Source organism: Bombyx mandarina, chromosome 03 (genome assembly GCF_030267445.1).
Source record: "Bombyx mandarina strain Sakado chromosome 03, ASM3026744v2".
In the NCBI taxonomy this organism is placed as follows: Eukaryota; Metazoa; Arthropoda; class Insecta; order Lepidoptera; family Bombycidae; genus Bombyx; species Bombyx mandarina.
The window spans coordinates 10832604-10859613 of record NC_143210.1 but is presented as its reverse complement, the minus strand read 5'-3'; the positions used below and the strand labels follow the sequence as shown (position 1 = coordinate 10859613).

Genomic DNA, 27010 nt, shown 5'->3' with positions numbered 1-27010 from the left:
CAACTGTCCATGCTTTTTTTACAAATGTCCAGTAGATTGGCAATGGAAACATCCCCATTTCCAATCAACATCCAACAACATCATACAGCCTAATATTAAGTTTATAATTTTCAAAAAAAAAAAACATATAGCCCAATAATAATATATCCACGTCTAATGAAGCATTCAGATTATTTAATTGTATAATAAAATAAAATAAATGATATGAGATATTATAAATACCTGGTAGGTATTTAAATGAGAGGAAATGAAACAACCACCGAACAAAATAACAAACTCATAATAAGTTCATAGTAAGAAGCAGTATAAGTCTGTTATAAGATTTTGATATTCAATGACAATCCGATAACGGGTAAGTAGTCAAAAGCCCATTTTAAACCCGTTAGAAACATTCTAGAATAAAAAACATGGCCGACATTGACATCATAATGAATCACTAATTTAATATTTCAATTTGATAAAGTATGTACCTTACCAGTAAATTAACGAACAAAAGAATAAAATGTTTGTTGTACTCGTATTGAGCGATGTGGCGCCAGTGTCGAAATCTCGCAGGCAAGCGCCATGCACACGACAACTATTAATCTTAATCAACTCTTGAAAATGATTTTTTTAATGACTTGATTGCTAATTGCAGCTAGATTTGCACTCTTCCGAAATTGAGCTGATACCCCTATCTAATTTTTTTCTTAATCATATAAAATCCTTACTAATTTAAAAACTGCCGTTAGTTAAGTGAGGACACTGGGAATCATATAGCATCAAAACTTAACAAAATAAATAGATATAAAATTCAGTAAATAAAAGTAAAAGTACAACAACGATACCTACTTCTTATTTCCAGTCCCCTGAGTTTCTCACCGGAATTTGTCAATGGGTCGACATTCTGATCCAGTGGTAGATGCACTCGGACGGTTGTTAGCAAATCCCCTTCAATGTGCTTAGTGCGAGTTTCATAACATTCTCGATAGCGTAAAAGATAATCAAATTTTGTAAGCAGCTGGAACAGCGCCCCTAGCGGCAAACGTACGCAAACGATCCCATTCCATACAAAAATGAGCTAACTTTTACGCTATCGAGAACGTTAAATAACTCGCACTAAGCACACTGGCTGACCCATCCGTTTCTAATTAAAGGGTACCTATATAATAATATATTGTCTATATTATAACTGGTTTTCTATATCAATATGAAACAATGATTTAAAAAAACTTAACTTAATATTATTATACAGAGCGAGAGTGAGCGTTAAAGATGTTCGTAGATGTAGGCCCACATTGTTATGAATAAAACGTGTTGCGTGCGACCGAGCCGTTCCTCTTGTCATGTCACGAATTCTGAAGCTGTTAATATTCAAGTTATTAAACTTTGTTTTACGTCCCCAGAGTCATTGTTACACTGAAATGTTAGGTTACATCAGTGCCGGATTAATCATGTAGCAAGAGTAGCAACCCGGTTTTTTGTTTTGGGCAAGAAGAAAATGGCCGGACTTCCGCCCTCCACTGGGGATGGAGGGCGGGGCATGTCAGAGTCGAACTAAAACCTCCTGTCGCTCAACAACCAACGTCCAAGCCTCGCATGAGACAGAACTCACATCTCTCCCATCACCCTCCCCCTCGGGACGCCGGACCGGCGGTCGTCGGCGCCACGACCACCAGCCCTCTCGGTCGGCAGGCTATCCGAAGCCCGCCTAGATGGCGCCGGTTAGAGTGAGCTGGAAGACAGCCTAGACAACGAATTAGCGCAGTTTACCGAGCTACTCAAAACGGATGTGGCTGGTGCGATTGACAGTACGAAAAACGAAGCTCTGGAAATTCAATATTATAAATTTCTAATGGACAATTCATTAGAATCATGTTTCCCCAATTTAGAAATTGCTTTGCGCATTTATTTATCTGTCATGATTACTAACTGCAGTGGCGAGCGTTCATTTTCGACATTAAAGCGCATAAAAAATGAGTTAAGGAACAATATGAGTCAAGAACGTCTGAATTATCTCGCTTTGATAAATATAGAATATGATTTGCTCAGAGAAATTGATACGAATAGTATCATTTCTCAATTTGCCCAGATGAAATCTAGAAAAGTTACTTCGTAGAAGTTTAAAAAAAAAAAAAAAAGAAACAAATAAATAAATATAAAACATAAACATTATTTAAAGTACACCATTGATAAAATATAAAATTAGCTATTCCTAAAAAAATAATATACTTTGCATTAAATATCAACTTTGAAATATGTAAAGAAAAAAAGAAAAATTGTTTAGTATCATCAGTTTTCAATTGTTAGTTTCTCATCAAAAAATTTTATTTTTATTTTGTTCTTTTTATTGCTTAGGTGGGTGGACGAGCTCACAGCCCACCTGGTGTTAAGTGGTTACTGAAGCAGATATACATCTTCAACGTAAATGCGCTACCCACCTTGAGATATAAGTTCTAAGGTCTCAGAATAGTTACAACGGCTGCCCCGCCCTTCAAGCCGAAACGCATTACTGCTTCACGGCATAAATAGGTAGGGTGGTGGTACCTACCCGGTGCATCGCTCAACACGAATGCACCGGACGTCTTAACCCTTAGGCACAGAACTCTATTACTTCTAGCCTGTGCCCTTAGGCCACAACGACTTCAAAGACTTTACTAAATACCCACAAAATTGTAACCTATAGATGGCAAATACCTAAACGTATAGACTATAGATTTGTTGTTTTACCACTTTATACTTAAGAACCCATAGTAGATCAAGGGCTCTTTGAAATAATTTGCTATGGGCCCCGCGCTTGCTTAATGCGGCACTGGGTTACATTACCATTTATACGCCTCGTGTTAAACGATTACTTTAACACATAACGACACAATAGCAATGCTCACTATAAGACTCCTTTTTACGTGAAATTATAAACAAAGTGACAGGATCACAACTGATCCAATATTGGAACTTTACCAAGCGAAACAAGTGAAATCAATTTTTGAAATTTCTTCGACTTATCCGGTGTTCTAAAACAAATTGTTGAATTTAACGCTTAAAAAAAAAGCGAGATTAAAATGTAAAAGTAATTTTAATTATGTCTACGGCTCGCGAAAACTCAAGAAAATGCTTTAATAAACAAATATATATTTTTGAAATAAAAATAAAGTCAGTAATTCGTTGCAATCGTAAAATAACGTTACTTAATTCCTTGGGATTTCATTCTGTGTCCTAACTCACAACTCACCCTTATCTTACATTAGTTTGTATTTTCTTTGGACAAGAAACAGATTTACCCACATGTTTTATGTTGGGGCACACCCATTGCCCTTTAAACCTTAACAATATTGAGATAAGTTTTATTAAATTACACAAGCATATTAACATTTATAACTTATTTAAAAAACATAGTTTTCTAATAAAACAAATGTCTGAAGCGAATTAAAAACTCGTAAACAAGCAACTAAGTATACACATATACCGTCATTGTGATGTTTCTTGTTTAATTTTTGTATGTACACATTTTATCATACATAATTTAATAGAAAGTCTCATTGAAAAGAAATGGGAAGTGAATATTGAAAGTTGATGGTTTTTTTTATTGCCCTAGTAGGCGTACGAGCGTACGACCCACCTGATGGTGAGTGGTTAGGTGAACTTCGGCATTAGCTAGCGACGTAGCCAAGCCGCTACCGACCAAGTATTGAGTATTTTTCACAAGCCTCGTTTGAAGAAGGACATGTCATAGCGCTCGGGAAATACCGTAGAGGGGAACTCATTCCAAAGCCGGATGGTATGTGGCGAAAAAGATATTTGGCTCCAGGTGGCATGGATGAACTCTACTCCGGTCGCGGGCGGTGCAATAGTAAAAACGAGATGACGGGACCATCTTTTTTTTATTTTTATTGCCCTTGTAGGCAAACGAGCATACGGCCCACCTGATGGTGAGTGGTTACCGTCGCTCATGGACTTCAGCAATGCCAGGGGCAGAGCCAACCCGCTGCCTACCGATACCTGCCATCTCAGAACATACAGAGGGAACTGAAGTCCCTCCGCAGACCCAGAGGTTCCAAACAATCCGTGAGAATGGGATTATCGACGATCTGAACGTTTGCGAAATGGTAATATTATTTACTAATTATACAAAAGATACCCACTTTTTTCGTTTCTGCGGAATATTTTGATCCCATTTCGTTTCATTATGACTTGCTATTAAATTATATTAAACGAGACAGGATCGAGTACAGCCGGATATACCTACGTGTTATTGTTAAAATTCATTGATGATGAAATAAGTAAATTACGTGAATTGAAGCATCGATCAGTTAGATGTTAAAAAATACGGAGCATAAAGCTTATGATACGGAGTCGAAATAGGTAGAATTTTGGAAAATTATTATTCATATTATTATAAATATGCTAACAATACGGTGGTAGGGCATATCGAAAGCCCTCACGGGTATCTATCATCAATCACCATTATACTTACTTCTGCTAGCTTATACATTCGTTATAAAATTCAAATGAGACTTTTATTCCGTTGGCGAAGGTGGGCTGACCTTAAATTTATGATGTCAATATACTGAGATGGGTTATGAATTCCTCTACCAACACACAACTAAATGAAACTAACTGAAAACGTATCCAAGTAAAGTTCTTTTCGATTTATATCCATTAAATACTGCAACATTTTTAATCAACTAAGTAGCGGTCATTCGTAGAATGCTTCATTCTCAAACGCCATAAGTTTCAGTAACACCAATTAGCAATAATGGATTTCATTAAGCGCCACACAAAATGGATTCTGTCCATTACAAATTACTTTGACCGCTAGTTACTTCATTATTTACGTTCCTTTCGCAGGAAACCTGTCCTATACGACAGTAGTAAGTAGAATAATTACTATGAATAAAGTGATGAGGTCACGATTCTCGTGTTACGCTTTTCATACCCTTGAAACCGGAAATCAGCGTAATAATAACCAATGTCATTTACAAAGTATTTTTTTAATGAATCCCCTAATAATTTTGAAATTTCGACACGGATTTATCGTTGTTGAGATATTACAACGCACGGAAATAAAACACACAAAAATAACTTTTGCAAATATTTAATCTTTTTCATAATTGTGGATCTATATATTTATATTGTACAAGTTTTATTATGATACAATCAAATGTTTTTATTTTTTTTTATTTTTGTGACTGATATTTGACGTCACCTCCGGTGAATAAACCAACAATACCCAACTGAGGTTCCACTAAGAAAAAATGTGATTTAATTAACTGTACAATCATTATATTATTATTAAACGATGTTTCTTTCTATACAACATACAAAAAATTATTTGTCTTCCGTTTACTTACATGAACGAGTGTACAACCTCATTTTGCTATGTGCAGTTTACATTGATAAACACTTATGAAAAGAACTAATAATGTTTCGTAAAATATTATTCGTATGTAGTAAACGATTGTGATTAAATTCTGTGCTTGTATTAGCACTATTTTATTTACTTATATTATTACAATTTGACCTTAACAAATAAACAATATCATTCATTCAATAGGTCATTACCGATTCGAATGAGGCAATAATACACGGAGTTTGGTTTTTGAATGTTGAAATGTAAAAAAACACGCACTTGTAACTAAAATACTAGACATTCGTTGTTATTGACAGCCTAAATTGGGACACACGCTAGTTAAATCAATTAATATATCAGCAGTACATATGCATGACATAGGAACTTAACATATCAAATACACAATGCCATCCTTCACTTAGTACATCAATAGATATTCGATTAAGAAAAATGACAAAATTAATTTTACAAAAACAGGCAATTATTATTTTTTAAATGGCAGTGTCCTAACATTCAAATATTGATAGCGCCCAAATATTTATACATTACAATACACCAATCGAAATGTACAAGTACGCTATATAAATGCAAAAATTATTTACATGTTCTTAATTATTTCAACAAGCACTTTATAACCATTCTGTAAACTTCCATTCAATATCCTTCCCAAAAATAATAATAGCAACATTGTTTTTTAAACAAACTAAAAACAGTTTTAATAATAAAAAGTTTAATAATGATCATGCAGTAATAATGACTAAAAGAAAATATGTTACGTATATTTTGTAAAAATTAAAACTTAATCAAAAAGAAAAAAGAAAAAGTTAACAGAATATTGTACATGTGTCTATCAAAAGGCAGAGTACACGAAGCTTTCTAAGTGAAGTAACTAACGTTGTTATTGAGACGAACAGATGTTTGTGATATCTACACATTGTACTAGGCGGAGCTCGGCGTCAGAAGGCACTGACCGCACCGCTGTCTGAGCCCGGCTACACCCTACTGCCTATACATAATTTATTAAAATCCTAACTAAGTTTCAAGTGTAAAATTGTGCCAGAGAAGCGATCTCGATGGGACATTTGAAGCCGAACGCAACAAAAACACTCCCAAGCTCACCGACACAGCGGCGCCCTCTACACGAACTGCCCCCCGCTATCAAATGGAATGTTCCTTACTAGGATATAATATAAATTCCTGTAAGAGACAAGGTTCTCAACCCTGTTAAAATTACTGAAGTATTGTTATCTTCACTACGTCTCGTATCATATAAAACACACCTACTGATTATTCCATCTGATAATTCTATATGAATATTGGCTTGCTCAAATTTTAGATTTAATTCAACCCCCTAAAACGCGATCATTTCGTTAAATTTATTAAAGTATATTTAATGCGGCCGGATTTAAAGGTTTTGGTTTGTATACCCTAATTCCGCTCACATGTACACTATTAATCCACCCATTACGACAATCACGATCTCGTTTGGGGGAACTTACATAGGAAGACATACAGCTATACACATACGCGCTTTGACATCGAATAACTCAGTTTCTTTACGTATAAAAGACAAATATTAGATTCATATATTTTCTTCAACTCCGAAAGGAATGTATGTGAATATTAAAAGAAACAATTTCAAGGAGCTATGAAATGTAACAAACGCATCCAATATACATTTATAAATATTATTTAAATGGTGGTATGTAGTGCGACGAGTCTCGGCCGGCGTGGAACCTCGGAGACGACTTGACCACCCCATACATCCGAGGCACTTCATGATCTTAATAGTAATGATATACAAATACTAACTATTGGTTGCACATGGCCAACCGTTGATACAACGGGTGTGACACATTTAAAGCTATGGACATATTAAATTTTATGTATGTACTTATTCTTTTATAAATTCTATCCTAACACAGAAAATAATGGAGCTATTGTACATGTACTTTTCTATTTATAAAACTACATTCGGGCCTTAAAACTTACAAAAACTGACCATTAACCAGTGCGAGATTACATACAAAATTTGTGTTGTAAAATTAGTGACTGAATACATAAAAATATCTAACGTGCCACTTTCTTAGAAAACAACGTGGTACCGGGTGTTATTTGAAAAAATCTGAACAAGTGCATTAGTGAAAAAATACGTCCATCGCCACTCGTCACTTCACATGTCCCTAATGATTACTAGTTTATTGTAAAATTTGCACACATTTTGTTCAACGACCATACCTAGTAAGCGGAATGTAACAAAGTCCAGGAGTTACCTATGTACATATCGCAACAACAAAACAACAACTCACTTTCGTGTTACATACATTTAAAAACTTTGCACGTGATCCCTTTGTAAAAGTTCAACGAGCTCAATGTTCAAATTCATTTAAAGTAATATTATTAGGGTAGCAATCTGCGAGGAACATTTCTATGTGAACTAATCAGATGGTGATGCAGGTGTTTTCAATTCCTGTAATAGTGTTGTTTCAGATATCTGAACTTAAATAAATAAAAAACTAATTACATTTCCATAAATTGGTCATTTTTTTAAATAATATTATATTAATGTTGAGAACCAAAACAGATATTAATAGTTTTGACAGGTATTCTATACTAAAACTTAAAGAAGGATAAAGAAATATTCCACGCAGAATATCAAAATATCAATCTTATGTACATATTGTCTTTCCTATGTTAGGAATGTTTGGTATGTAGGTCGAGGAGTATGTGGGGCTGGGTTTACCTCCGCGTGCTCTTGGAGGAGGGGCGCGAGTGCGTGTGCGGGGTCGCGCCCCCCGCCCGCTCCTAACTTGAGCACGACGCTGCTGACACGGGCGACAGCGGCGAGTCCCGCAGGCAGCCCGACAGTGTCACTACAATCTGCACAACACCAAATCTATTATCTAAGATCAACCACACCCAAGAATAGTATCTATAGTTCATTTTTATTAATAAATTTCTAGTATCTTCTGCCGTGAAGCAGTAATGCGTTTCGGTTTGAAGGAAGGGCTATACTGAGTTTTAACTATGCTGAGACCTTAGAACTTATATCTCAAGGTGAGTGGCGCATTTACGTTGTAGATGTCTATGGGCTCCAGTAACCACTTAACACCAGGTGGGCTGTGAGCTCGTCCACACACCTAAACAATAAAAAAAAAACTCATTATGATTTTGTAAGTGCTACCACTTCTCTACAAAAATATAAACTTCACATTTAAAATTACCTTTCGACTGCCAGCATGATTTCTGTGTTCACACAGCCAAACGCCTTGCCATGTACCCAAATTAAGTTTTCCATCAGTGATGGGGATTGTTAGTGAAGAGCCCAGAAAACATGCTTTCACATGGGCTGGCTGATGAAAAATAAAACATTAAAATTTTAGCTTAAATTAAAATGTTAAACACCTTTCCAGTCATTTTTAGTCCATTTTAAAAATAATTTTTGTAAACTTTCTAAAAGTATAAAATCACAGTTGTACTTTCTTATAATTTGAAAGTAAAACAGTGATTGCAATATGTGTATTTGTGTGAATTACATTTGAGATTAAATTCGAGAACAATCAATACTTGTCAAAGAAAATTGTGGAGCATTACAAATTGACATTTCTATCAATACCAATCTAGTTTTTAAAAGCAATTATTATTACTTTCTCAAAATATGTTTATATCATTATTGATACTTTGATGTTTTGTTTTTTATACAATGTCAAAGCTAGTATTATCATTTTCATTTTCTTTAGAAGTCACAAATGTATGTGGTATGGTTGTAGTGAGGTAGTGAGTAGACTTATTATTATAGTAATAGTGAGGTAGATTTAAATTGCTGTTGATTCCTGTACAGATAAAGCAATAAAGACTTTGTTTATAGTATTTTATTTTGATTCACTCAAGATCTATATAGTCTGAGGAACTTGACTTACTGTTCTAACTAGGTGCCTAGTCCTGAGCATGACGAATAGCAAGCAGAATTGAATAGAATGATATAGATGCAATATTTTAATAATTTCTTAACTATTGAAATGAATGTGTAGTTGTATGTAGTTTTTCCAAAAGACATTGCCAAGCCTATTAATATTAATTCTGTATTAAATTTAATATTTTTTATTTTTATTGCTTAGATGGGTGGACGAGCTCACAGCTCACCTGGTGTTAAGTGGTTACTGGAGTCCATAGACATCTACGACGAAAATGCGCCACCCACCCTAATAATAATAATAATAATATTTTTCTCTAAATCTTCTAAACATGTAAATATTTTATGTAAATTTTTATCTGCTAATAATATTTATCTTTAAAGTAGTTATTCTAACATATATTTGTTGGTGCTGTTCTTAAAATTACAGATTCGCATATGGAAAAACTGATCAATTTGTATTTAGTTTTTTTTCTATCTAAGCATGTCATTTTTGTGCAAAATCAATGCCAGAGGTGTTGGAGTCAAATTTCTTTATAAAAAAATAATGTAGTTTTTAAACTGTCTAATAAAAACAGGATTAAAGCAAACCAATTTATTTAGTAGTGTTAGAATTTGGTCAATGGTAAATTTCATGTGTCATCATGTTATTTAGATGTTTCAATATAGAACAGTTAATAAAGAATAAACATCATCTCCCTATACACTCAACATCGATGTAATCAGTAAGCATATTTATTTGCATACTTTTTAAAGTATGTTCTTTCCTATAATGTTTTACACATCTTTGCATAAATGTTGATGTTTGAAATGTTAGCCTGGAATGCCATTGCCATTGGCTATGGAAGTGTCAGAGAAGGTTTGTAAGCTTAGAAATAAATTGATTAAGATACTGTGAAAAGTTTAATGGTATTAAAACAATTTTATTCATTAACCATCTAATAATTAACATTTATTTCATTCTCCTATTTATATTATTTGAGATATATTATTGCTTTTGATTTCATAAATTAACATTTAATAAATTTAAATAAAATCAAATACTTTTTACTGATTTAGTTTGATTATAATATTCTAGAATGACAATTTAATGCTTGGTGAAATACAGATAGATTGACATCCATCCATCAGCAGGGTTTTTTTTGTAATAACCTATCAAGGATTCACAATCATTGTTCAGGTAGTTATAGGTAGATTTCCACAAGACACCAGCAAATTAAAAGAAAACTACCCACATATAAGAAAAAAAACTGTTTTAACTAAGCCTACATTGTACAGTCAGTGTTTAAGTCATGATAAAAATGGAAATTTGAAAGTAAATAAAACTAATTGGAAAGATGTACTTCAAGGTTTCAAAATTTATTTTACAATTTAATGGCCTAAAATTTTATGTACATGACTCAAATTAGAAATATTAACAAACAAATGCTTTACTGCTTTTACTGCCTGAGCAATAGATTGTCCCTATTAACACAGGATATCTTACCATATCATCAGGTCCCTCGCAAGAGTGGCGGTAAGGTAGACCCTCTGGCACTATCTTGTTGAGCATCATTTCCATGTCATCCCTCACATTAGGATCCCAACTCTCATTTAGAGCAAGACTCGCCGAAGTGTGCATTACTGCAAGCAACCACCAATACACTATTTTACATCCCGCGTATTTGCTACACTTTTGTTCACGGTATGATGATATAACATCGCGATATTACCATAATTAGGGGTTTGCACGAGTTTAATGTAGGGTAAATTTGACAGTTAAGGGTGCAGCGGCGGCAATAACGCCGTTTCGATGGATACTCACTCTGTATATGACAGAGGCCAACCGCGAATTGCGACAGTTCCGGCACCTGTTTCAGGATCTCCTCTGTGACGAGGTGCACGCCCCGGTGCTGTGGCCTCAAATTCAGCTTCCTTTGAAACCACGCGGATCCAATCTGAATTCCTCGGTTCGAGGCCATGTTTAATTTTATAAATCGCTACAGGACGACCGCGAAAACAAAAACGGTAGTACACAACATCACTTAGATTAACCTTTTACACAAGCTAAACCACAATTATCATAAAATATTCATTTTCGTTCTTTAAAATAGAAATAAATATATCAGAGGTTATAGGACAGATTCGACACCCTATTTTCTGCGGGAAAATGAAATAGTTGTGAAATGAAAGGGATAGAAAAAAATGTTTTCAGAGCAAAAAATTTAATTCTTAATTATGTATATTTCCTTTTTTCATAGAAATTTGGAAAAAATCTGTCTATTTGAGAACATTTTAATTTATTCTAATTTAAATTTAAACCAATCGAAACAATAAGCGATTGGATGATATTCCAAAATGCTTTTCATCAGTTAGTAGATCACATGGCACATCGCTGCTCATTTTCAACAAATGTTCTTTATGGCAACATCCTTATCAGTTTTCTGCAGGGCAAAGATGTACGCGGGAATTTTAAATTTGTTAAGCGGATGACATTGACCTTCATTTTAATGGACAAATTAAAAAAGGACAATATGTCAACAACAACATTATTCCAAAAATCATATTTATTGATTGTATCAAAAGTCACAGTTAGCTGCTACTTTTAGTTTAATTTTGTAGTTTACAGTTTATACTCTAATTTGAAAGTGGGAGAAAGAGCGTTGAAGGTTCGAGTTGTAGGTAATGTTCGACCACTCCTAGAAATTGCAATACGCAACAATTAATCAATGGAAAAATCAGCCTTAAACGGTGGTTTGTTAACTATCTAGTATATGTGAAAGTGCACAAATGTGGGAAATTGAAACAAAGCCGCAGGACATTTATACACAATAGCTTCTCGGGATCTTTCAAAAAGTGCACTGAAAAAGACTTAGTAAATAAACATCATTTTTCTGGGATTATATTTCAACCCATATCATATCATCTCATTTAATTTAATTTCATGTCAATTGATTAATGTATTAAATTAATCAACTTAATTTTATTTCGTTCGATATCATTTTTCATGAAAGAGAATAGAATATACAAAAGATTAGGCGTGTGAAGATATAAGAATAGGATGTGATACCTTCGCCTTTTCAGATGGAAAAATGGAAATATTACGATCTTTGACATTGACATCTGCCAACACTTGAAACTTGGTCCATCATTTTCTCTATTTAATTTATATTTGTAAACAAATATTTTTTTCAAATATCTAAATAACAAACAAATGTATTTTCATATTTTAATGTTTTATTTATAAAAGTTGTCATGGCAGAGAAAACTTTTGTTTGTAAGGGCATAACATTGTTTCCTGAATAATTTACAAAATACGTTTTAAAAATAATTGAATTTGTTTTTTTAGGGACTCCAAAGCGTACACACAGATTTTTAGAACTGCGGTTTCAAAATGATTGGCTGTTTAAAAAAAAGAAGCAGCCGTGGGCGTAAGATACTTTAGTGCAAATATTAGAACAGACCCATGTTAATCATTAATGATCCAATTGTTCACCTGCACAAAGTCCTTGAATAATGTTTAATTACTATTTGCACAGGCAGCAATGCTGGTGCAAATAATATTAAACAAACATATTTAATGTTTAACATCCTAATTCCAATAAATATCTTTTGGAAATACAAATACATAAATAATTGTGAGTGTAACATTTCTTTATAGAGAATTTAGGGAAATAATGCTGCAGGACGGCTTCCCTGAAGAAATGAGCGTTAAACACATAAGAAAAAAGTGGGGCTATACATATGATGTGAGTATTTCTCTAATATTGTTTTGATTTCAACTTTAATAATTAAAGTGATTTATAATAAAAAAATCAAGTCATTACGGGTACAGCTTACTAATTTTATTTATAGTTTTACACGAACTAATAACAAACTAACAACAGCTAATGGGTACAGCAAATTGATACATTGATTAATAAATAGATGTTACATTGTAATCATTGATTTTAAAGCTTAAATAAATATCACAATCCCATAATAATACACTTGGAAAATTCTTTATGTTTTCAGATGTATAGAATAGCTAAAAGAAATAAAAATAAAGTATGGAAATATTACAAGATCTTTGATAAAAATTTCTCTACATCTAAGACGTTAGATAAATATGATTCATGTAAGTATTATGATTAAGTATAGACTGAAAATGTTTAATCATTATAATACACAGGGAATAAGCATAGTAAAATAGTATTGCTTAATATATTAGAATCCAGGCCATTGATTAAATAAAAAAAATTAATTAATATTAATTGGTGTCCTAATGGGATATCTGTTTGCTAATATCATTTTCCTCTGGAGAATGTTTAGATATAAACTTTGTGATAAAAAATGTGGAACCAAATAAGCAAAACATACCACAATAGTATGAAAAAAAAATAGGTTTTGCTCACTGTTAAATCATTGCTATTCTGGTTTGAAGGGTGGGACAGCTAGTACATTATACAATCATATTATGCATTGAAACTGACTTCATGACCCAAGGTGGGAAGGGAATGCACATTGTTATAGCTGTAATAGTATAGTGTTGACTGGTAACTTAACATAAGGTCAGCTGTGAGCTCGTATGTCCATGCAGCAATTTTTTTTATCATCATCAGCCACAGACACCTGCTGGACACAGGTCCCAAGGTATAATTATGGTACTGTGTAGCCCTCATCCAGCTATCTTTAGCAAATTGTCAGTACACTTAGTGCAAGGCCTATCCATTCTACTTTTTTTTTGCAAATAATAATGTCAATAAATAAACACCTAATGAAGTTCTCTTTATTTACAGGGAGTGATGAATGGCGTTTGAAACTGGTAACATGTATTAGTGAAACAAAGGGATTGAAATTGGATTTCCATACTATGTGGCGGTAATTATAACGTTTAAATCCTCCAAATTCGACCTCATTGTTGACTTAAAGTAGCGATAAAGAAAGAAAGAATAAATTTTCTTAAATTTAATTGTATATTTTAATCACGGACATAAATAAAATTGCTTAAATGGTTGAAGCTCACACTTAATCTATATGATTGAAATGATTATATGCAAATTTTAAATAACACAAAAAATAATGTTCGAAATTATAATAGTGATTTTTAGCAAAATATTTGCTATATTAGTCCAATTAGTCTAAATCTCATGTTTCAAGGCCAAAATTTGAAGGCCATCAAATTTATAAGGTTAAAGTCATTTTTGAACAATGTGTGACATTTTCATTTTTAGTACAATAGAAAAAGCAATGAGATGCCAGGACTTACCTTTAGACTGTTGTATACAGGACATGAAAGGACTTTGGCAACACATACGTGTGACATTCAATGTAAGTTCTATACCTTCTATAAGCATTTTTAAAAAAAGTAGCCTTGAGAATGTGAAACACAAGAAACATTAATCTCATTTGGAAACTTCAATACTTTTCCTCAGCAATTTATATACCCAAGCTTATTTATTTATTTAAGTCAAAATGTAATGTTAATGGAACCAAAAATGTTTTTTTTTTTTGAAATTTTGGAGTATAATAAATTAATAACGAGAAATGTGTTCCAATATTTAAAACTAAAGTGACTTATTATTAAATTAAATAATTAATTGTGACATCGTAAATTATTGTATAACTTAGAGATTTAGAGAAGCTGATGGTAGTTAGTCAGATTGACGGGAGAAGATCACGCGGTCGCTCACCTACCTGCTGGTCGGATCTAGTAAAGAACCTCACCGACCTGCCGATAACCGAGACTATAAAGACCGCTGAGGACAGGAGGACGTGGGAAAGCATTTTGCATCGAGTGGTTCACATTTCAACCCAGACACGACCTTCAGCAATGAAGAGACCGACTCAGAAAAATATATTATTGTAAATTCTATTATAGTATAATAAAAATAGCAATAATTTAATTTTAATCAAAAAAAAAACATACAATGACCAGTACACAAATAAAACATTATTTCATTGCAGAGGAAACATCGACAAAAACTGAAGAAGGGAGCGGAGTTCACGGAGTGGCCTTTGTATGATGTGATGTTAGAATACTTCAAGAATTACGAAACCGACTATTTGATGAATTTAGAAAATGAGCCCGCATACGTGTTCTTTTGCAGACAAAGGGACTCTATGAAGTACCGGAAGAAACGAAAGGGTGCCAACACTGATGACAATGATAATGAAAATGAATTTCATTGTAAGTGAGCCATAGAAGGATCGGAACGGGGTCAACCACTGATTGGTTCATTTGTTGTGAAAGACCATTAATACATATTATTATTATTATCACGTTTATTGCGCTGGTGTTAGATTGGCAGACCTACCTCACGGCACGTATACGTGTTTTGGAATGTATGAAGATCGTACGTGCTCAATGCTAACAGTTTGTTGAGCTTGTTAATGTCATGGGCGACAAGTAAAGTAATTAATAAAAACGACGTCTAGACAAGAAATGTATACGTCATTTAAAAAAATTTAATCTGATGTTTGAGACTTAGGCCTCATAGCTAAAGCCCGGTGGCAGCGTTCACGTAGTGATGTATAAATAAAAACCTTCTATTGTACTATTTCTGTCGAGACTAAATCATTAGTTCCAATCTGGAGGGTAGGTACATACTATATTTAGTTGAAGTATCTGACGAACGTTGAACGTGATTGAGCATTCGTCTTCTAATCTACGATTACAATCACGTTTCTACGTCTGCGTCTACGTTCTACGAATCGTAGATTAGAAGACGAATATAGAATTCGTCGAATTCGAATTTAGAATATAGAATCTTAAACTTAGAATTCGATATTTCTATATTTCGAATATCGATAGAATTCTATATTTTTTTAAATAAATAGTATTAATAATAATATGTACATGCAATCATAATTATTGTTCGCAGGGTCTAAACACATAACGGAATCGTTTATACAAATTAGGCTGCAAAACGACTGGTTGTTCAGAGAGAGGAAATGCGCGTGGAGGTAACGTCATAATAATGAAAGCAATTATATCTAATATAGAAATGTTTGTATGTTTGTCTGTTTGTGATCCTGTGAGTTGGTTGTTGGCACGGCCGTTGTCGCGGGACCGTCGATGTACGTCAGCAGCGCGCGCGTTATCTCAATCAATGGCCGTGTTTTTGAAGTGAAACTTCTAATGCGACTTCCAACAAGGTTGCGTTAAAGGTTTATCGCTACCATGGAATAGAAAGAGACAGAGCGAGAGTGAATGCGTGTCACTCGAACGCATGCGCGTAGTATACCTGTTACAGGCCAGCGCGAGCGTTAGCACCAAGTAGCGTCCAATGTTTTAATGAAGTATTCAAAAAATATCTATCATTTAAAATATATCTTATATCTATTTAAATAAAAATGAATTGCTGTTCGTTAGTCTCGCCAAAACTCGAAAACGGCTGGACCGATTTGGCTAATTTTGGTCTTGAATTATTTGTGGAAGTCCAGTGAAGGTTTAAAAGGTAGATAAATATGAAAATACTCGGAATTAAATAAAAAGAATAATTTTGTTTTCCCTTTGATGTGTCCCCCGTCGGACGGATTCATTTTGTTTGTTTTAAGTTTATTTTATACAATAGTTTGGGACTTTTATTTATCGATTGAGGCACTACGAAGTCTGCCGGTTCAGCTAGTATAATATCAATGTTGAAGATGTCGCATCTCTTATACACATCATCCCTATTACAAGAACAATCTGATTTAAGGATGAAAAATGAAGAAAACAATACTACACATCGAAAAAGAAGTTTCACTTCATTCACGTGCACCAAGTTGCACTCGCACCTTTTTTATGGCCTTTGTAGGCAGACGAGCATACCCATCTGATGGTAAGTGGTTACCGTCACTCATGGACGTCAGTAATGCCAGGGGCAGAGCCAAGCCGCTGCCTACCATGGCCGTGTTTTGCATTCGTTAAACAATACGACTTCACTACCAATATATAAAAATATTTGTAGGTTTGGTAGTTCGTTCGTCTATGCGTCTCGTCAGTTCAGTGTGGTTGTGGAATTCGGAATACCAATAAATAGGATTTTAACTTAACCACTGTTTCCTTGTTAATAAAAATGAATATTGACCGCGAGCTAATGGTCAAGGATTAGTTGGGTAACTGAGCAATTAGATATCAAGTTTTCTATAAAAAGTAAAAAAAAAATCTCATACTGCGCTTACATATTACGCATAATACATCATCATCGATATAAAAATCGATAGACGATGCGTCTCTAGCCCAAGTAGCGCTCATGTGCATACCACCTTAGCGCCCTCTAGTGAGCGCGCGGTCAACGTGGAGTCGGTATAAATGTTATTGAAAGTGCTGAGGTTGAGGCCCCCTGCACCATAATATGTACCATAGCGACCCGCCCTCGCTTTGCTTCGGAAACATTAAAACACACATGAAACCAAAAAAATAAAAAAAATAAAAAATGAAAAAAAAGTAGCCTATGTTCATCAGGGACAATGTCGGCTTCTAATGGAAAAAGAATTTTTCAAATCGGTCCAGTAGTTTCGGAGCCTATTCGAAACAAACAAACAAACAAATCTTTCCTCTTTATAATATTAGTATAGATATCTACACTAACGATACGCTATAATGGCCGTTTTGACATATCGTCTTTTCGCATTAAAAGTGTACAATTTCCAAAAATGTTCGAAATTGAGTTAATATGCGGAAACATTTGGTATCACCAGTATTTGTCTCATAAATAATGTCCAAAGAGCGTAGTTTAATTTTAGTTTTTATTTATTAGTTTGCCTATGTTTTGACTACTATTAACAAAATTAATACATAATTTTATCTTACTTTAAAAGACACTAGCGACCCGCCCTCGCTTCGCTTCGGAAACTGTAATTTATTATTGATTTCTTCATTATTTAATGGATGTTATTATACATATAAACCTTCCTCTTCAATCACTCTATCTATGAAAAAAACCGTATCAAAATTCGTTGCGTAGTTTTAAAGATTTAAGCGTACATAGGGACAGAGAAAGCGACTTTGTTTTATCTATATATTAATATGTGAAGCAAAAAAAAATAATTACATGTGTGCAATTCACACGTGGTAGAAGTGAAACCTTCCAAAATTAAAATACAATTATCCTAAACGTCTTAAGTATATGTAAAATTTTGTCATTAGTAAAAGAAGTGCACAATGCTAATATTTTTTTAAAATAATGCATAAAAGATACATTAAATCAATAAAGAAAACATTACACACACTACATACCATGTATTTGACGCACACACGCATGCATACTATTTATTGTCAAACTTTTGTTCTTGACGTCTGTTGTCAAAATGAGAATAGATTAAATACACTGAAGTAGGAAACCTATGGAAATTAAACGTCAACCAAAAATTCGTGCCACTGTGACGTCATCTGACCACAAAAAATGGCGGTTTTAGTGCTGTACAAAAGATTTCAATGTTATCAGGTTTTATCGATAAACGTTCTTGGCTCATTTTATTTTAAATATTGTTGAGTATTATTTATTTGTAGAATTTATAATTTAATGGGAAGTAAGTAGGTATATTGTTATGTGCAAATATGATATGATTTAGATGGGTGAAATCTAAGACAAGTTCGTCCTTCGAATTTGCCAAGTAAACGATATGATGATTTTTAAAAGTTGCTACACTGATTTTATAAAGTTGTCAGTTGTTGTTGAATCACTTTCACTTGAGAGTGATTCAAATTTTAAACTTATCAAGGGACCGCGTGAAAAAAAAACCTACAGAACATTTATTCATTATTAAAAACGTCATTCCTTGTGACTTCCTCTCTAAAATCACTTAATTATTAAATATTTCACGAATTTACAATAGTGTTTTACTCACTGCGGAATAAAACTATTTTATTTAAATAGTTCCGAAGAGATTTTGTCGGTAGCCTTTTTCCCGAAATATCTAAACAGAATGTCTAAATATGTTTTGATGACATATTTTAAAGAGGAATTTATGATTAGTGTCATGATCAATAGATTCCGACCGAAAAATGGTGTCCGATTTTTCGGATGAGGGCTCCATAATGAATTTAAATATATATAGATAATAGTTTTGGGGCATCGACTTTCTTGAGATCCTATAAAATACGTTTTAATTATTATTTTTGTATGTTCTAAGCATGATAAATCATGAAATTTTATATAAGCAATCATATTAAATCGATATCAAAGTCAATAATTAATGTACAACCCAAAACAGACGGCCGAACTGACGTGACAATGACATTTGGTGCGCTCAACATGGCGGATTTTCGGCCTCATTAGACGGAGACGGAGATATTTACGTATATTCATGTTTCATTTTATGTACGCACTGAAATACTGTTATATTGTTTTCCTGCGAGTTAAAGTGCTGAGTAAGAACGAGATAGATATATGTTTATGTGTGTGCCTTCAAAATGGGTGCTATTTATATAAGCAATTGTACGTATAGAACAATATGTCGTGTCCCTACTATATAGGTCTATGATTAAATATTGTTTTTTTTTATTAATATTTTTTATAGTGTAGTCTTGGCGAAATTTGTGAATATAAAAGTATAAAATATAATAATAGTGTACAAACTTACAATTCCAATTAATTATAGTCGAATTTCGACTACTGCGGGAACTCTAGTTCTATTTTAAAAGACATAATGTAACTAGTAAAAAATAAAAAATAAAGGTTGCAAAGATGATTAATATTAAAAATATCACATGTTAAACCTTTAAAACACTCTCCTGTAAAACTAGTAAGTTTTGAGATTATACAGTTTTACTGCGAGAAGACGATATTATAATAGTGACGTGAAATGTCAATTTATTTTCGAAAAAAAAAAAAAGAAATCTATAAGTTAAATTGTATACCTATATGTTATATATTTATTTATATTTTAGTGAGCTCCTAAAAATAATGCTGAACGAGTACGGGTTCCCGGCGACTTTGACGTCGAGAGAAATATGTCGCAAATGGGCGTCCATGTTCTCAGTGAGTTGTTTTTATTACCTTTACCTAACGATATTTTCGAATCATATATCCCCTCTTCCGGTCGTGCTCCTCATGTTTCAAGGTCGGACCTCCTCCATCCAGTACTAACCGATGCTGTGACATCTCGTCGTATCTTCGACTCTTTGGAAAGCATCTGAGACGATGGAATCAAGTAGTGGGCATAATTAAATTAAAAATACCTACTTTTTTTCCTTTATTGCTCACGGTCCACCTGGTGTTAAGTGCTTACCGGTGCCCATAGACGTCTACAATGTAAATGTCGCCACCCACCTTGAGATATGGGTTTTAAGGTCTCAGTTTTTACAGGACAATTACTTGTATCAACAAAGTGATCACCAATTCAGAACATATGTGAATATTGCACATGACAGTGCAATACTGGACAACGTCTTGAAATTAAAAATAAGATTAATTGAATAATAATAATACAATGAGAAATTATAAAAAATATGAAGTCCGAAATAACACAATTTCACTTAAACTTCACATTTACAATATCTATATCTATAAAGGTGAATGTATGTTGTCATGTACATAATAATATGTTCGCCTAAAATTGTCACACGTAGTTAGCTTTCTGAATCGTCTTATGGCTATTAGGTATGTTTTAATATAAATTAGCATTTTATTGCGGGCGAAGCCGCGGCCGCAACTAGTACGAAATATAATTAACATCTTAACAACTGTTTTGATCATCTTTAATTGAATTTAAAAAAGCGATGCGTCTGCTTAATTATTTATTGTATTCCTTCTTATGGGCGAGTCCCTGGTGTGAAGCGGTTACCGGAAGCCATAGACAACACAGCGTTAATAACGTCATCCACCTCGAGCCACGAGTTCGAAGTCTTAACTGTATTTTCAATCAAAGCGCACTACTAGGTCGCGGCAGAAATAGGCAGGAGCAACTTAGAAAAGCATCGACTAATATTGTGAGGTAAACTTTTCAAACGTAAGTTCTCATTGAACTTTTGTTTTTTCAGGAGTACCAAAAAGCGAGAGCCACAAATAACAAGCTATGGGTTTATTATAATTTATTCGAATTGTATTTGGGAGACGGAAATTTAAGTCTGAATCCGCTTTTGGGCTGTAAGTATACGTTCTTACTTCACTATCTTATGTAACTACACTACCTTATATAATGATGGATCTTGATTTCAGTTCGTTACATACCTAACCCTAACAATACCCGTTGATGACGGTAATTTCTAATGGAAAAACACTAAAGGATAGCCGTCGAAATATAGCTTATTAATGTTTTTGCTCGGCACGCAATGTGAAACAAATAAAATTGAGCTGCCGCTCAGTGTTGCTTAGTGCGAGTTTTTTAACTCCCCATCGCGTAAAAGTTAACTCATATTTGTATGGAGTTGGGACAGCGCCCCTAGCGGCAAACGAAGGAAAGCTGTTATGAAATATAAACAAAACATAGCAAATTGATTAATTTTCATTTTCTATGTTAATAAATTTTTGATCATTACAAATCATTACATACAATACATTATAATATTTATTTTTATTTTTATATAAAATATAAATTAATAATGCCGGCTTATCAAGAGGAATGTTTAATTAGATTCAAAATTGACAGGGCAAGAAGAGTGGGTGTTTAATTTGATAAATGCCAGAATAGACTTGGAGAAATCATTTCAGAACTACTCGAAGCATCCCGTCAGAGCGTGGAGGTCAGTTCACAGTTCGCTTTCTACTCAAATTATAATAATAATAATAGAGTATCCATTTTTTTTTTTTTTTTTTTTTTTTTTTTATTGCTTAGATGTGTGGACGAGCTCACAGCCCACCTGGTGTTAAGTGGTTACTGGAGCCCATATACATCTACATCATTGTACCTATCGTGCTCTCCAGTACGGGCATCATTCCCAAACACCTACTCCACTACCTAAAACAAATAAATTTGGACACTAACATTAACGTGCAGAATTGTTCACAAGTTTAAGCAGGACGACAATTTCCAAGGTGAATTCCACTTGGCCTAAGCAAGGCCTAGGCAAGGCTATTTCGGCAATTCGTCCACTTAGCCTCGACAAATTTTCGGTAATTAGTACTTAATACCGAAAATTCCAGAAAAAGAAACCATGATAATAATAATAATAATAACCGGAGACGAGTCGCACACGGTTCTGGATCTGGACCCAACTAGGAGTTCCTGTACTATAGAAGTCACACGGAAATTCATAATGATATGTGTTTAAATATTATATACATCCATATTAAAAATCCAAACTGCAGACAAACTTGTTCATCACAACGCTTGCCCGATGTGGGAAGCGAATCTATGACCCTCGGCCTAGCCTTCGGTGCGGTAGCTGGTAGCCGAGTTAATTTTATAGTGGACTCCGTGAAAGATATTGAAACCACTTTAATTGTTAGGGTTCATGGACGTATCTCACATTGTGTGCTTAGTACTGATGCCTCCGGTCATCGTTCTCGTTGATCCCGTCGCTTGCGACGAAGGACTCGACGACTAAATTAACCCATAGACACAGCCCACTGAGTTTCTCGCCGGATCTTCTCAGTGGGTCGCGTTTCATCCGATGGTAGATTCTGCGAAGCACTGCTCTTACTAAGGTCCGTGTTAGTAACGTCGTCAGGTTTGAGCCCCGTGAGCTCACTTACTAGTTAAGGTTACGCTGATATGGTCTCTCTAGACCATCAGCTTAGGTAGGAAAAAAAGCTGATGCCCCAGACCGGGAGTCTTCTTTTAGCGCACTAGTACCGGTCGGTGGACAACTGACTCTTTGTATCCAGCAACGACCACAACGACATTAGTTCTGCTTACATTATTTTATTTTGTCGAAAAATATTGTATTTGACACTGTTAGTGTAAATAAATATATTATTAATAAGATAAGATGTAAGCGTAAATTTATATTATAAGTAAGATAAGATGTATGTCTAAGATAAGATACATTGTTTTTGTGGCAGAGAAGTTGAAAAACGGTTGAGGAGCATGGGGCTGCCTGCAGACCACAGCGTCCTCGACCTGCCGGAGATATGGAAGCACTTACTCAATACGTTCAAGGTAAGCTGTCTATATCAGGCAACAAAAAAAAAAGCAATAAAAAGGTCAGGCCTTTTTTAATAGCATAGATTTTCCTAAATACTTTCCTACACATGAGGTTGGATATTCCAAATTATTACATAATGTGTTGTAGAGCATTATTTTAAGTGAAACTTATTTAGGTTCTTTGAGAGTAAAATTTAACTCGTGGCAGATTCGTTACGGCTAGAGAGAAAACATACAATTTAGGATGAGCGAGAGTGAGAAAATAGACAGTGCGTCTCGCGAACCACTCGACCGTGGAGAGAGGGAAAGGACAAATCGAGCTAGGTCGATTTTCTTATACACAGCATTCCCGAAAAAGAGAAGAGCAAGAGAAATTTTATTTATGGATGAAATATTAAAAAAAACACTACACATTGCAAAAGAAGTTTCACTTCTTACCATTTTTTAAATTATAAATAGGCAAGAAAGTGTTTCGTTTGTAAACCGATTTTAATCAACGATACATGTCATTTTATTTGAAAATAATTCCAATTCGTTCGAATATCTGTAACAAAACAGACAATGTAATTAATTTGAATTTTGAGGTGTCTGCGGGTAATTGTGATTGAACGATGAACGAATTCCAATTGTTGAACGAACACTATAAAATCACACATAAAACAGAATACAATTAAATTGATAACCTCGTCTATTTTTGAAATCGGTTATTATTTGAGCTCAGCTACTAGCCTACTACGACGGTCTCATTCAGTTATTTAATTGTGTAATTTGTTGACTTACTTTTAATGACGATATTTTTTAATGTCGCGAAACATATTTTCTTAGTTGTCGTTCAAAATAAAAAACTTTGTTGTTGGAATTTATTTCCTTATTGTATATTAATAATATTTGAATATTGATATGGCTGAATAACATAGCACAGCACAGAACAGCGTAACTTGATGTTCATCACACGTTTACACCATCTATACAAATATATAAAGCTACAGCGGTTTTTACGGATGTTCCGTTATAACTACTGAACCATGCATCCGATTGACTTGAAACTTGGTATCCATGTTGAAAATACATGTACTTAATAGATAAGCGAGTACGGCTAGTTGTTTATATTTTGAATATTTTTTCAGTGGAAAAAAAAATTCGCGGAAAAGGGTATACTGAACGAGCAGTGGCCTTATTACGACGCAATGGCGCGCTTCGATGATATCAGAGAGAAACGGCCAATTAATAAGCACAAAGAAGAAGTACATTCCGACGAGGGTGACCACAATGTAGACGATTACGAAGACGACATTAAACTGTTCGATTTGAAACGGAGGCTCGAATTCAAGCCGAAGAATGAGTTTGGGAACCATTGCAGGGCCTGCCTCACCGAGGACGGCAGCGTCGACATATACGAACGGAAAGACGACAACGGATTTGACTTGGCGTTCAAACTGAAGGCCGTTGGCGGGATCGAGGTAAGCTGCGGGAAAACGAATTATCGATATTTTTAAAACGAATAATCGACGTTTTGAAAACTAAAATCGATATTTTGAAAACGAATAATCGATATTTTGAAAACGAATGATCGTTATTTTGTGAGATGTGAGGTCGTCATGGCTCAAGGGATAAGGTGCCTGGTGTAGTCGTATGAGGCGACGCGGCTGTACCGCCGTTCGAATCCCGCATTTCTCTAATAAAATACGTATTTGACACGACGTGTCTCACTGGTGCGGTGGTGGGACCTGTAGTAAGGCCAGACGGGTGAGATGCTGGTCATCCTGCCCATTTCTGCCGTGAAACAGCCGTGCAATCCGGTATGAACAATCCGGTTAGCCGTTACATTTTATAATCGGGTCCTAGACCTCATGTCTCCAAGTGAGGGGGGGTATTTACAGTGTCATGACTATGAACCATGACATCCACTATCAACTTAACACCGTGAACATTGAACTCGTTCACATATAAAAAAGTTGTATGTCATTCATTTAATATATATGAAAATTATCGACATACCTATTTCATAAAATATGTAATTTTAATTCAAGTGCATAGCATTCCTAGCATTAACATCTCCATAGTTCAAAGATATGTTTTCGTTTATATTTAGTGATTTTAATGAAATATGTATATAAAAACCAATGTTAACATGATTAGATATTTAAAAGAATTTCAATTTCCAAAAACTTTACCATTTAACTAATTATAAAAGTATTTTGTGAACATTGTAATGTTTCAGGTCGAAAGAACCGATCAGCTACCGTCGCAAATATGTTACAATTGCCTCCAGGAGTTGGAAAACGCCTTTAAATTTAGATTGAAATGTAGAAGCACGGATAAGCAGTTGAGGATTACGGTCATCAAGAAGGAAATACTGCAAAACTCTGAGGAGTATCGCGTCGACGACAACGATGTGGGCGGGCGTGACGTCAGCGACTACGACGACACCAAAGGCGACCTGGACGGCGCCGAGCCCAGCGTCGCCTTCGACGTGTTCCCCTCCAACCGGACGAAGACGAAAACCATACTGAAAAAAGAGAGGAAGATAATCAGGAAAAAGAAGATTCGCAAATTAAGGAAGACGTACGATTACAGCAAGATCTGCGAGATATGCGGGAAGCACACGAGGAACCTGGCCAGCCACCTCGACGCGCACAACGTCGGCAAGAAGTACTCGTGCGACGTATGCGACAAGAAGTTCAAGTTCAAGAGCGGGCTCCTGATACACCGCGCGGTCCACGACCCGACGCCGAAGAAGACTTGCGAGGTCTGCGGGAAGACGTTCCACATACTGGCCCAGTACCGGAAGCACTTCGTGTACCACGCGAACGAGAGGAAGTTCGAGTGTCACACGTGCGGGAAGCGGTTCAACACGAACGACATCCTGAAGGTGCACAGCCGGATGCACACGGACGAGAGGCCGTTCAGCTGCCAGGAGTGCGGCAAGACGTTCCGGACGGCGGGCTGCGTGAGCCGCCACCGCCGGATCGTGCACCGGAACGTCAAACAGAAACCTAAATAAATACTATAATCGAACTCGTTCGTTTCATTTCTCTTTTTTTTTCTACCTTTTTTTATTGCTTAGAGGGATGGACAAGCTAACAACCCACCTGGTGTTAAGTGGTTACTGGAGCCCATAGACATCTACAACGTAAATGCGCCACTAACCTTGAGATATAAGTTCTAAGGTGTCAATATAGTTACAAGGGCTGCCAAATCCTTCAAGCCGAAACGCATTACTGCTTCACGGCAGAAATAGGCAGGGTGGTGGTACCTACCCGTGCGGACTCGCAAGAAGCCCTACCACCAGTAAACCTAAGCTGATAGCTTTGAGAGGATATTTCAGCGTATCCTTAACTAGTAGGTGAGCTCACGGGGCTCAAACCGAAGTGATGTTAACACTGACCCTAGTAAGAGTAGTGCTTCGCAGAATCTACGACCGGATCGGAAACGCGACCCACTGAGAAGATCCCGCGAAAAACTCGGTGAGCTGTGTCTGTGGGTTAATTCGCTCGTCGAGCCCTTCGTCGCAAGCGACGGGTTCGACGAGGACGGTGACCGGTGCTGGAGGTACCTAAAAGCACCGTTAATGGATCGGGAGGATTTGTAATGCCGGGTTTTGGGCAACGTCGATTGTTTACCATTCAGTCTACAGGATCGGGTATGTAGTTTCCAGCGGTCACGACAAAATGGTTTTCATGTCGTGCCGCCTTTTCAAAGTGGCACAGTGATGTCGACTGTAGATACTTACTGACTGAGTCAAGTTCCGGGTCATCATGGAGATCCACGTTCCTTAGGAACCGTGGTGCTCC

The 27010-nt window shown here is 35.2% G+C and overlaps 2 protein-coding genes across 2 annotated transcripts; one reads left to right on the top strand and one right to left on the bottom strand.

The window, feature by feature from the left end:
- Positions 1–5058: 5058 nt before the first annotated feature.
- LOC114242350 (uncharacterized) lies at positions 5059–11404 on the bottom strand. Its single transcript, XM_028173475.2, has 4 exons — positions 11047–11404; positions 10729–10865; positions 8554–8682; positions 5059–8209 (listed from the first exon to the last, which is right to left on the bottom strand). Exons 1-4 carry the CDS (start codon positions 11201–11203, stop codon positions 8135–8137), a joined length of 498 nt encoding a protein of 165 aa, XP_028029276.1. The 5' UTR covers positions 11204–11404; the 3' UTR covers positions 5059–8134.
- Positions 11405–12336: 932 nt separating this feature from the next.
- LOC114242332 (uncharacterized) lies at positions 12337–26234 on the top strand. The gene is made up of 14 exons (XM_028173450.2): positions 12337–12498; positions 12571–12652; positions 12883–12970; positions 13236–13338; positions 14000–14081; positions 14435–14531; positions 15168–15390; positions 16085–16166; positions 20080–20170; positions 21172–21277; positions 21780–21873; positions 23135–23231; positions 24344–24676; positions 25438–26234. The coding sequence occupies exons 1-14, from the start codon at positions 12477–12479 to the stop codon at positions 26218–26220; spliced, it is 2283 nt and encodes a 760-aa protein (XP_028029251.2). The 5' UTR covers positions 12337–12476; the 3' UTR covers positions 26221–26234.
- The last annotated feature ends 776 nt before the right edge of the window (positions 26235–27010 follow it).

Excerpts from the sequence above, each read along its gene's own strand:
- LOC114242350 (XM_028173475.2), bottom strand. The coding sequence starts at position 11,203 with ATGGCCTCGAACCGAGGAATTCAGATTGGATCCGCGTGGTTTCAAAGG. Across the intron at positions 10,866-11,046 it reads TGGCCTCTGTCATATACAGA|TAATGCACACTTCGGCGAGT; the intron begins GTGAGTATCCAT and ends GGTTGCTTGCAG. Across the intron at positions 8,210-8,553 it reads ATCATGCTGGCAGTCGAAAG|ATTGTAGTGACACTGTCGGG; the intron begins GTAATTTTAAAT and ends GGTGTTGTGCAG.
- LOC114242332 (XM_028173450.2), top strand. The coding sequence starts at position 12,477 with ATGGCAGAGAAAACTTTTGTTT. Across the intron at positions 15,391-16,084 it reads TAATGAAAATGAATTTCATT|GGTCTAAACACATAACGGAA; the intron begins GTAAGTGAGCCA and ends TATTGTTCGCAG. Across the intron at positions 24,677-25,437 it reads AGGCCGTTGGCGGGATCGAG|GTCGAAAGAACCGATCAGCT; the intron begins GTAAGCTGCGGG and ends GTAATGTTTCAG.